The sequence below is a fragment of the Achroia grisella genome, unplaced genomic scaffold (genome assembly GCF_030625045.1).
Source record: "Achroia grisella isolate CSIRO2021 unplaced genomic scaffold, CSIRO_AGI_Agris_v1 utg1419, whole genome shotgun sequence".
In the NCBI taxonomy this organism is placed as follows: Eukaryota; Metazoa; Arthropoda; class Insecta; order Lepidoptera; family Pyralidae; genus Achroia; species Achroia grisella.
The window spans coordinates 1,255,823-1,266,434 of record NW_026712630.1 but is presented as its reverse complement, the minus strand read 5'-3'; the positions used below and the strand labels follow the sequence as shown (position 1 = coordinate 1,266,434).

Sequence of the window (10,612 nt, the reverse complement as noted above, 5' to 3'; positions counted from 1 at the left end):
TAATAAAAAATTGGAGTGTCTGTTTGTAATATTGAAATAACCGTTTTTTACTACATGCATATGAATATATATAAAGTACATATACCAAAATAACTATTTTTATAATTTTAGTCTGTCTGTCTGTCTGTCTGTTTGTTCCGGCTAATCTCTGAAATGGCTGGACCGATTTTGACAGGACTTTTTTTGGCAGGTAGCTGATTTATAAGGAGTAACTTAGGTTACTTTTATTTTAGAAAAATAAAGTTAAATTCCACGCGGACGAAGTCGCGGGAACACCTTGTTTTTAATAAAAACATCTTTTTTGTGGTACTTGAGAATGTGTGAAGCCTGTTGTTTGTAATATTGAAATAACCGTTTTTTACTACTTGCATATGAATATAAATACGGTACATACACCAAAATAACATATTTTACAATTTTTTGTCTGTCTGTCTGTTTGTTCCGGCTAATCTCTGAAATGGCTGGACCGATTTTGACGGGACTTTTTTTTTGGCGGGTAGCTGATGTAATAAGGAGTAACTTAGGCTACTTTTATTTTAGAAAAATAAAGTTAAAAACCACGTGGACGAAGTCGCGGGAACAGCTAGTGTATAATATATTAGAGATACCTACGTGTTTTTTTATTGATGACTAGCTGTACACGGGATTTCGTCCGTGTTGAATTTAACTTTATTTTTCTAAAATATAAGAAGTTAAATTCCACGCGGACGAAGTCGCGTGTACAACTAGTTGTCGGTAGTCTAGCGATTTAGCTAGCACACTGCTTTGATTCCTGCTTGGTGGTCGAGGGTTCGATTCCTCGCACGCTGCAAACATTTGTATTCATGAGTATGATTGTTTGTAACGGTCTGGGTGTTTTCTATGTATAGATAATATATATGTATTTACGAAAAAAAATCTTTGTATTTATATCAGTACCCATAACATAATCTTCAGCTAGCTTAACTTTGGTCTAGATGAAGCTGTGTGAATTGTCCTGAGATTACTATTATTACTATAATAAATCTTTTCAAATCAGCCGATGTTTATTTTTGCCATAATACGTGCTGTTACCATGTGATAATATTACGTACGTACTTATTAAACTATTAACTTATTATTAAATTATTAACTATTTATACTGTTTTAAATGTGATGCGTTCATTATTTATATTTCCTTTGAATTAAAGACAAATGTATATATATATATATATATATATATATACACTTGCACACTTAGTTGATCCAGCCACGATCCGTAGATATTGCTGATCCACTGTCTCTCTCTTTCTATCACTATCTTTGTATTCTAATATGCGATGTTGCCGTTCCGGCCGAGACCATGCGTTGTTGCCAAATGTATTCGTCGATAGTAGTAGATACTTATACTCGATATATATTTTTTCAACAATTTCCTGCAATAGTGAATCCGTATCGGCATTTTTTTTAAATGCACAAAGATTTTTGGCTCTGAATATATTTAAAAATCATTTACTTGTGTGTTGATGAATTTATATACTAGTACATGAAGTACCTAATACTTGTTTTGATTTGAATAGGTAGCGATATTATGAATTTATTATACGTAATCTAAAGATTTTGACGAAATAAAAGTAATTAGTTATCTGTTAACCTTGACTTCATGCTGGCACCAGTATTATCAGATGATGAACATACTCTTCGAAAACTTACAGCAGAAATATCGTGTTTGGACTCATTAGATAGGTCTCGATGAATAGAGTTTAAAAAAACTTAAAATAAATGGTACATTAGAAATAATGTATAAAAACCCCTTACGTAAAATTCAACCACTTTAAACTTAATAATAATAATAATTAGGAAAAGAAAAGCTATACATGCACTGAAAGTAATTGATGCCTTCCACACAATATTTTCAGTATTAAACAACTCTGTTTGTTCAGTAAAAGTGTAAATACACTGGTAACCTTTAATCATATTTTATATGCAAACATTACATATACAAACACTAAAGTTTTATTTCAGAATAGCCAGTAGTTTTCAAGAAATAAGTCTTTGAAATTGTACGTGTAACTTATATATATACCTACTAGTTTTTTCACCATAACAAACAACACCAATATGGCCTAGTTAGTAGTTTACCTGTGTACCAATTAATAATAATAGTAATCTCAGGACAATTCATACAGCTTCATCTAGACCCAAGTTAAGCTAGCTGAAGATTATGTTATGGGTACTGATATAAATACAAAGATTTTTTCGTAAATACATATATATTATCTATACATAGAAAACACCCAGACCGTTACAAACAATTTAATAATAAGTTAATAGTTTAATAAGTACGTACGTAATATTATCACATGGTAACAGCACGTATTATGGCAAAAATAAACATCGGCTGATTTGAAAAGATTTATTATAGTAATAATAGTAATCTCAGGACAATTCACACAGCTTCATCTAGACCAAAGTTAAGCTAGCTGAAGATTATGTTATGGGTACTGATATAAATACAAAGATTTTTTTTCGTAAATACATATATATTATCTATACATAGAAAACACCCAGACCGTTACAAACAATCATACTCATGAATACAAATGTTTGCAGCGTGCGAGGAATCGAACCCTCGACCACCAAGCAGGAATCAAAGCAGTGTGCTAGCTAAATCGCTAGACTACCGACAACTAGCTGTACACCCGACTTCGTCCGCGTGGAATTTAACTTCTTATATTTTAGAAAAATAAAGTTAAATTCAACACGGACGAAATCCCGTGTACAGCTAGTCATCAATAAAAAAACACGTAGGTATCTCTAATATATTATACACTAGCTGTTCCCGCGACTTCGTCCACGTGGTTTTTAACTTTATTTTTCTAAAATAAAAGTAGCCTAAGTTACTCCTTATTACATCAGCTACCTGCCAAAAAAAGTCCCGTCAAAATCGGTCCAGCCATTTCAGAGATTAGCCGGAACAAACAGACAGACAGACAAAAATTGTAAAATATGTTATTTTGGTGTATGTACCGTATTTATATTCATATGCAAGTAGTAAAAAACGGTTATTTCAATATTACAAACAACAGGCTTCAACATTCTCAAGTACCACAAAAAAGATGTTTTTTTATCAAATAAACAGTTTTTATTAAAAACAAGCTGTTCCCGCGACTTCGTCCGCGTGGAATTAACTTTATTTTTCTAAAATAAAAGTAGCCTAAGTTACTCCTTATAAATCAGCTACCTGCCAAAAAAAAGTACCGTCAAAATCGGTCCAGCCATTTCAGATATTAACCGGAACAAACAGACCGACAGACAGACAGACAAAAATTATAAAAATTGTTAGTTTGGTATATGTACCTTATATATATTCATATGCATGTAGTAAAAAACGGTTTTTTCTATATTACAAACAGACACTCCAAATTTTATTAAATGTATAGATGTATAGATTATTATTTATTTATTTATTTATTTATTCATCAAAATAATACAAAATTTATTTATACATTTATGGGTTATATTTATGTATGTATATTTTTTATAGAAATGTATATTTTGCTTATCTTTATTATCTTTATAAATCTTTTTGACATTTCTTATTTATATTAGTGCACCACCAATAATCCTTTCGCTGCACCACTCATGGTTGCCCTGGTAAATAACGCGGCAAGATATTAAGTCCGCCACATGTACAAATTTTTTTGTGCATTAAAGTTAAATAAATAAAAAATACAATACTGTTTAATGAAAATACGTATTGTCTGAGTGCTTTGGGATGTATCAAAATAAGGTCAGCAAAAAAGTCCGTGATGGTATGTGTCTATCTCCTCAAGGATAACCAACAATAACCATTTTTATCTTTTACATTTTACGGGAATTTTTTTATCGTATGTTTCCCTTAAAATCATGTAACTATCTTTATTATGTCATAATCTAAAGAAATAATAATATTTTATAGTTATCATAAAAATGGTAATGTAAATAACAAATGTACATACAGTAAAGAATAAATATTTCTCTGGATGTCTTTAAGAGAAAATGGCAGTATGTACGTGTATATGTACAAGTCTTAAGTGTTAAGTTTTTCAAATGTACATAAGTAAAGAATAAATATTTTTAAGTACAGTACTTACGTACATTAATATAATACCTACTTTTTACTTGTATCTATTGTTTATCAAAATTAAATTATAAGTTCTTAACTTGACCACGACTATGTGACCCTCTCTTGGCGCCAAAACGAGTGAAAAAATGAACAGCATACGACGACGACGCAGTACCTATAGAGTGGAGCAACTGCTTATTCAGTTTTATTCAACTATTTAGTCCCTCCACCGTTACAATGAATGGAGGCGGATATTACAATGTACGTAGCATTGCGAATATAAAATATCTAGATTAGGTATAATAAATTCATAATTCATAGGCCGTTACGGTATCAGAGCCAAAGTCTTCTTTCTTTGTTTATGTACTGTTAGATGCGACAGCGACTTTGTTTTTATATTACTATGTAATGATTGATATACCTAAAATAAATAAAATATCTGAGGTTTGGACAAAAATTCAAAAAGTACTTAATTTTTAAAAAGTATTTTGAAAATACCTATTTTGCATTTAGTATTTGAAATACAAAACACAAAACTATTTTTGTTTTTAGAGTGACATTTCTATGAATTCACTGTCGATAGCGAAAAGTGATGGAAAAGATAACCGTTTATAAAAATATAATAAATAACCCTGGACAATTAACACAGACTGATACTGAACTGATATAAATAGATATTTTTATTTTGTAAATACATATAAATACACCCCAGACCGATGAAAACAATCGATGACCGATGAGTACAAATGTTTGCATCGTACGAGAAATCGAACCCGCGACCATCGGATGTAAAACGGTGTGACCACCGAAGCAGTCGAAATATATAAATAATGTTATGAATTTAAATTTATTCTAATTTGTTTATGTGCGCGGGGTGCGGTGTGCGGTGCTCCCCCCTGCCTCCACCGTTGCTGGAGCTTGCATGTATGGAGGCATTGCGAATATAAATATCTAGATTAGTAAATTTATAATTGATAGACCGTTACAGTATCTATATATATTCAGGTTGCTGGTCGAGACGATGTATATTACTGATGATGATAAACTGACAATGTGTACATAGAAATAATGATCTTATATACTAAATAACAATAGGAAAATGTAAGGTGGGGTGACACAGTTTAGATACAGCAGTGCCTAGTAGACAATATTGAATTTGTCTTACTAGACATTATTAAATGCATTTATTATTTTATGTATCTAGGTGACTGTGTCCCATAGATATTCCCCCCTTGAGAGAAAAAAATATATATATTACACACAAAAAAATTATAAAAGTTAATTATGAACAATATAAATTAATAAAATTTTTTTTTTTTTTTTACAAATTAAATCTCACTGTAGGATAAGATGTGCGTCCATAACGTGTCACTTTCAAAGGTCGGCTGTCAGCTGTTGACGAGCGGTGTCCTGTTTCTGCCTCGCCAGCAATTGCTTCGTTGTTTATTATGAATGCTGGCTTGAGTCTATCTATTGACACATTTGTTTCTTTTTCGTCACGCTTGATTGTGAATACTTTTCCTTTGCGTTTGACAACCAAAAATGGTCCTTCGTATGGTGGTGTCAACGTTGGACGTAATCTGTCACATCTCAGGAAGACGTGTGAGCAATCCATTAAACGAGGATGTACAAAAATGTTTTTATTTGTACTCTCTCTCTCTGTGGGATGGCTGCAACTCGGCTAATATTATTTTTAATATCTTTTATGAAGTCAGCATACGTGATTTTCGGCTCATCATAGAAAAAATTTGCCGGTAACTTGATAGTAGTGCCATATACCAGTTCGGCGGCGCAGCAACCAGTATCTTGTCGATAACTTGAGCGTAGTCCGAATAGAACTGATGGCAATTCTTTTGTCCAATTTATTGTGTTGGCTCTGGCTACTAATGCTGTTTTCATTGTTCTGTGTAATCTTTCCACTTTTGCATTAGATTGTGGATGGTACGGTGTAGTACGGATTTTCTCAATTCCCATCAACTTGGCGAGTCCTCTGAAAACGTCGGACTCGAATTGTCGTCCTTGGTCAGAGGTGATGTAGTCTGGACATCCAAAGCGGCAAATCCATCCCTCGTAGACAACTCTTGCAACAGTTTCTGCAGTTATATCTGCAACTGGAAAAGCTTCAGGCCATGAAGTGCATCTGTCGATTATAGTGATAATATATCGTTTATTTTGCGAAGTAGGTAATGGTCCTACGATATCAATGTTTACATGTGAAAAACGCGTAGCAGGCAAATATTTACCAAGCGGTGAATTTGTATGTCTATGCACTTTCGATTTCTGACATTGTAAACATGATTCACACCATTTATTTATATCTGTATTCATGTTTGTCCATATATAATTATTGCCAATTAATTTTCTTGTAGTTTTTTTACCAGGATGACTAAGATTGTGGTAACTTTCGAAAATAGTTTTTCTGAAATCTGGCGGCAAGTAAGGACGTACTATTTCAGTGGAAATGTCACAATATATTTTTTTATTTGTATTTGGTACTTGAATTAATGACATACGTAATGATTTATTCTTTTTGAGTTGTTGTAACTCAATGTCATTCTGTTGACTTTTTTCTAAGTCGGATAAGTCGATAACGGTTGGAAGTGATATTGTTTCGATGACTCGTGATAATGCATCGGCAACCGTGTTATCGTGTCCGCTTACATGCTGTATATCTGTACTGAATTGTGATATGAAATCCAAGTATCTGATCCTTCTAGGTGACTCGTCCACCGAAAGTTTCTTCGCAAAAGCATGAGTTAGTGGTTTATGGTCGGTGTATATTGAGAAAACACGACCTTCAATTAATCGTCTGAAGTGTTTTATTGCCATATATATTCCCAATAACTCCCTATCGTAGGTGGAGTATCTCGTTTGAGCTTCTGTTAACGATTTGGAGAAAAATGAAATTGGCTTCCATTCGTTTTTAATTTTTTGGTGAAGAACTGCGCCAACACATTTTAAGCTAGCGTCAGTCATCAATGCGATCCTTGCGTTCGACTCTGGAAACGTCATAGTTGTGACGTCACGCATGTCTTGTTTACATTGTAGAAATGCTTGTTCTGCTTCCGTATTCCATACGATAATTGTTTTATCGTTTTTCTTGCTATTTCTTAAAAATACATTGAGCGGAGCTTGATGCTTGGCAGCGTGTGGAATTAGGTGCCTATAAAAATTCACCATACCCAAATAACGACGTAAATCTTTGACTGTCGTGGGTTTAGGGTAATCGTCGATTGCTTTTAGTTTTTCTTGTGTCGGTTTCATCCCTTGGCTCGATATATGATAACCAAGAAAATCTAACTCATTTTTGAAAAACTCGCATTTGCTCATATTTATTGTAATTCCATTTTCATTTAAACGAGTAAAAATAATTTCTAAATGTTCGTAATGTTCCTTCTCGCTCTCGCTGGCTATCAGAATGTCATCGACAAATATAAAAATAAAGTCTAAGTCTCTGAATAGCGAATCCATAAATCTTTGGAACGTCTGACCCGCGTTTCTTAAACCGAATGGCATTCTTGTAAATTCGAAAAGTCCAAACGGAGTTATAATAGCGGTTTTCTCTGGCTCTGCAGTGGGAATGGAATGATAAGCCTTCCGGACGTCGATTTTGCTGAAGATGGATTTTCCACTAGCAATATACGAGAAATCCAATAACCTTGGAAGTGGATATCGGTCCGGTACGGTAATATTATTCAATGCGCGGTAATCACCGCATGGTCTCCATTCACCATTTTTCTTTTTTACCATGTGCAGTGGACTAGCCCATGGACTGCTTGATGGTCTGCATATGCCAATTTCTATCATGTCCTGAAATTCCTTTTTGGCAGCCTTATATTTATCTGGAGGAAGAGGACGAGCTCGAGCGCATACGGGAAATCCTTTTGTTATGATGTGATGTTTGATCTTATGCTGTACGGGAATATTCATTGATGTAGGCCTTGTGATTTTTTCATATTTTTCCAAAAGTTGCCTTATAGAGTTAGGCAGTTCGGAGTCAATGGAGCGAACAGAGGGAATGTTTGCTTTGATGAAACTTACAGGCGTTTTGAGCTCTGTAACTTTATCTATTAATCTCTTCCCGTGTATATCTACCAATAAGCGGTAGTGCTCTAGAAAATCAGCGCCTAATATAGGCATTTTTACGTCAGCAATGATGAAATTCCATTTGAAGGAACGTCGTAAACCCAAATTTAACGTTAGTGTTTTTTCCCCGTATGTCTTTATCACGGTTCCGTTTGCGGCGAATAATTTTAATTCGCTAGCGCTCTCATTGGTCTGTGCTTGCTTTTTGATCACCGAGATATTTGCTCCGGTATCCACCAAAAATCTATAACCACTGTTAGAGTCGGTTATAGCTAGGCGGTTAAACGGGTGAACAGCACAGAGTTCCGCCTTGTTCTGTGCTGAGCCTAGTTTTCCGACGGCTGTCTTTTATGGTTCCAGGAGCACGGCAGGTCACATTTATATGCCTTTTCTTTAAATCTACGATGATAATAGCAATAATTATTACTCTGTCTATGCGCTGACCGACGGCGTGAATTTGATCTAGATCGGAAATTGCTGCGTCGGTTTATGTGTCGCGAGCGATTTTCGCGTAGTGCAGCAACTTCTAATTGCAGCGTCGCGAGTTGTGAAGACAGGTGTGTGACCGTATTTACGTCAGCGGTGCCTGTTGATTGCATTGTTGTATTAAATCGCATATTTTCATGTATGCGATCGGCCATTTCGCTTAATTTGTCCAGCGTCAATTGCTCAGTAACCGCTAAAACGGTTGTAACTGATGGAGGAAGCTGCCTCATCCATAATAGTCGGATGGTATCCTCATTAATTTTCCCGCAACCAGCTTCTCTCATTTTCCTCAATAACTGGGACGGTTTTTGATCTCCCAAGTTCATTTCTGCGAGCAGTTTGTGGAAACGTCTTTGCTCGCTCTCCTCATAACAGTCGATCAATCTGTCTTTAATGACTGAGTATTTATTCTCTGGTGGTGGATTTGTAAGTATATCGCTGACTTGGTGGACGACCTCTTTTGGCAGTTTGGATATTACTGTATTATATTTATATTCGTCGCCTTGTTTTTGAGGTGCGATTATTGCCTCAAATTGTGCAAACCACAAACGTGGCGAGTCTGTCCAGAACTCAGGTAACCGCTCTGTGACGGTTATTGCAGCGATGTCTATACAGCTAGTGGCAGACATGCCCGGTGTACTAGGCATGTTTGTTCCTGTTAATGGCATAGGACGAGCCATTGTTAACGTTGTGATGAGTTGAACAGCTGGCCAGTATTATATGGCGGTCAGTAGTATGGCAGGGTTCCTTGTTGCGCAGTGTAGCCAACGATTTTTGTGCCTCTTGAATTTCCGTACCGGTGAGACCCGCTTCTGGGAAGCCGGTGGAAATGTGCAATCGTTGGTGGTGCGCAGGATGCCGTCAGCCAGAGATCTCTTGCTTGATCTCGTCGTTTTCCCGTCGGCCAGATCACGTCGGACAGATCACGTCGGGGTCACGTCACACCACTGTTGCGGGTAAATAATACGATGTTGCTGGTCGAGACGATGTATATTACTGATGATGATAAACTGACAATGTGTACATAGAAATAATGATCTTATATACTAAATAACAATAGGAAAATGTAAGGTGGGGTGACACAGTTTAGATACAGCAGTGCCTAGTAGACAATATTGAATTTGTCTTACTAGACATTATTAAATGCATTTATTATTTTATGTATCTAGGTGACTGTGTCCCATAATCGACATAAGTATTATAAATTCACAGATCGGTACTCATTATGAAAGTTTTTTTTTTTTAGAAAATCGTGGTCATTTAGTCAGTCAGAGCGTGGGCGGTCGTAGCGTAGCGCGTGTAAACTCAGTCGGTCAGTCGGCCAGTCCGTTGAGCTATTAGTCAGTCAGTCAGTCAGTCGGCGGTCAGTCCTAGCATGAGCGCGCGGCGGGCGAGCGCGTGGTGCGCGCGCTGCAGGAGCGTGGGCGGGCGCAGCAGGCGCGCGGCGAGTCAGTCAGTCAGTCAGTGAGTCAGTCGGCGGTCAGTCCTAGCATGAGCGCGCGGCGGGCGAGCGCGTGGTGCGCGCGCTGCAGGAGCGTGGGCGGGCGCAGCAGGCGCGCGGCGAGTCAGTCAGTCAGTCAGTGAGTCAGTCGGCGGTCAGTCCTAGCATGAGCGCGCGCGCGGGCGAGCGCGTGGTCGCGCGCTGCAGGAGCGTGGGCGGGCGCAGCAGGCGCGCGGCGAGTCAGTCAGTCAGTCAGTCAGTCGGCGGTCAGTCCTAGCATGAGCGCGCGGCGGGCGAGCGCGTGGTGCGCGCGCTGCAGGAGCGTGGGCGGGCGCAGCAGGCGCGCGGCGAGTCAGTCAGTCAGTCAGTGAGTCAGTCGGCGGTCAGTCCTAGCTTGAGCGCGCGGCGGGCGAGCGCGTGGTGCGCGCGCTGCAGGAGCGTGGGCGGGCGCAGCAGGCGCGCGGCGAGTCAGTCAGTCAGTCAGTGAGTCGGGCGGTCAGTCCTAGCATGAGCGCGCGGCGGGCGAGCGCGTG

The 10,612-nt window shown here is 37.6% G+C and overlaps 1 protein-coding gene across 1 annotated transcript; it reads right to left on the bottom strand.

Moving 5' to 3' along the window:
* Positions 1-8,478: 8,478 nt before the first annotated feature.
* Positions 8,479-9,318, bottom strand: LOC131855448 (uncharacterized). The gene has a single exon (XM_059206722.1). The coding sequence runs from the start codon at positions 9,316-9,318 to the stop codon at positions 8,479-8,481; it is 840 nt and encodes a 279-aa protein (XP_059062705.1).
* Between the last annotated feature and the right edge of the window lie 1,294 nt (positions 9,319-10,612).

What these genes read in the sequence shown, in the direction of transcription:
- LOC131855448 (XM_059206722.1), bottom strand. Translation starts at nt 9,318, where the DNA reads ATGGCTCGTCCTATGCCATTAACAGGAACAAACATGCCTAGTACACCG.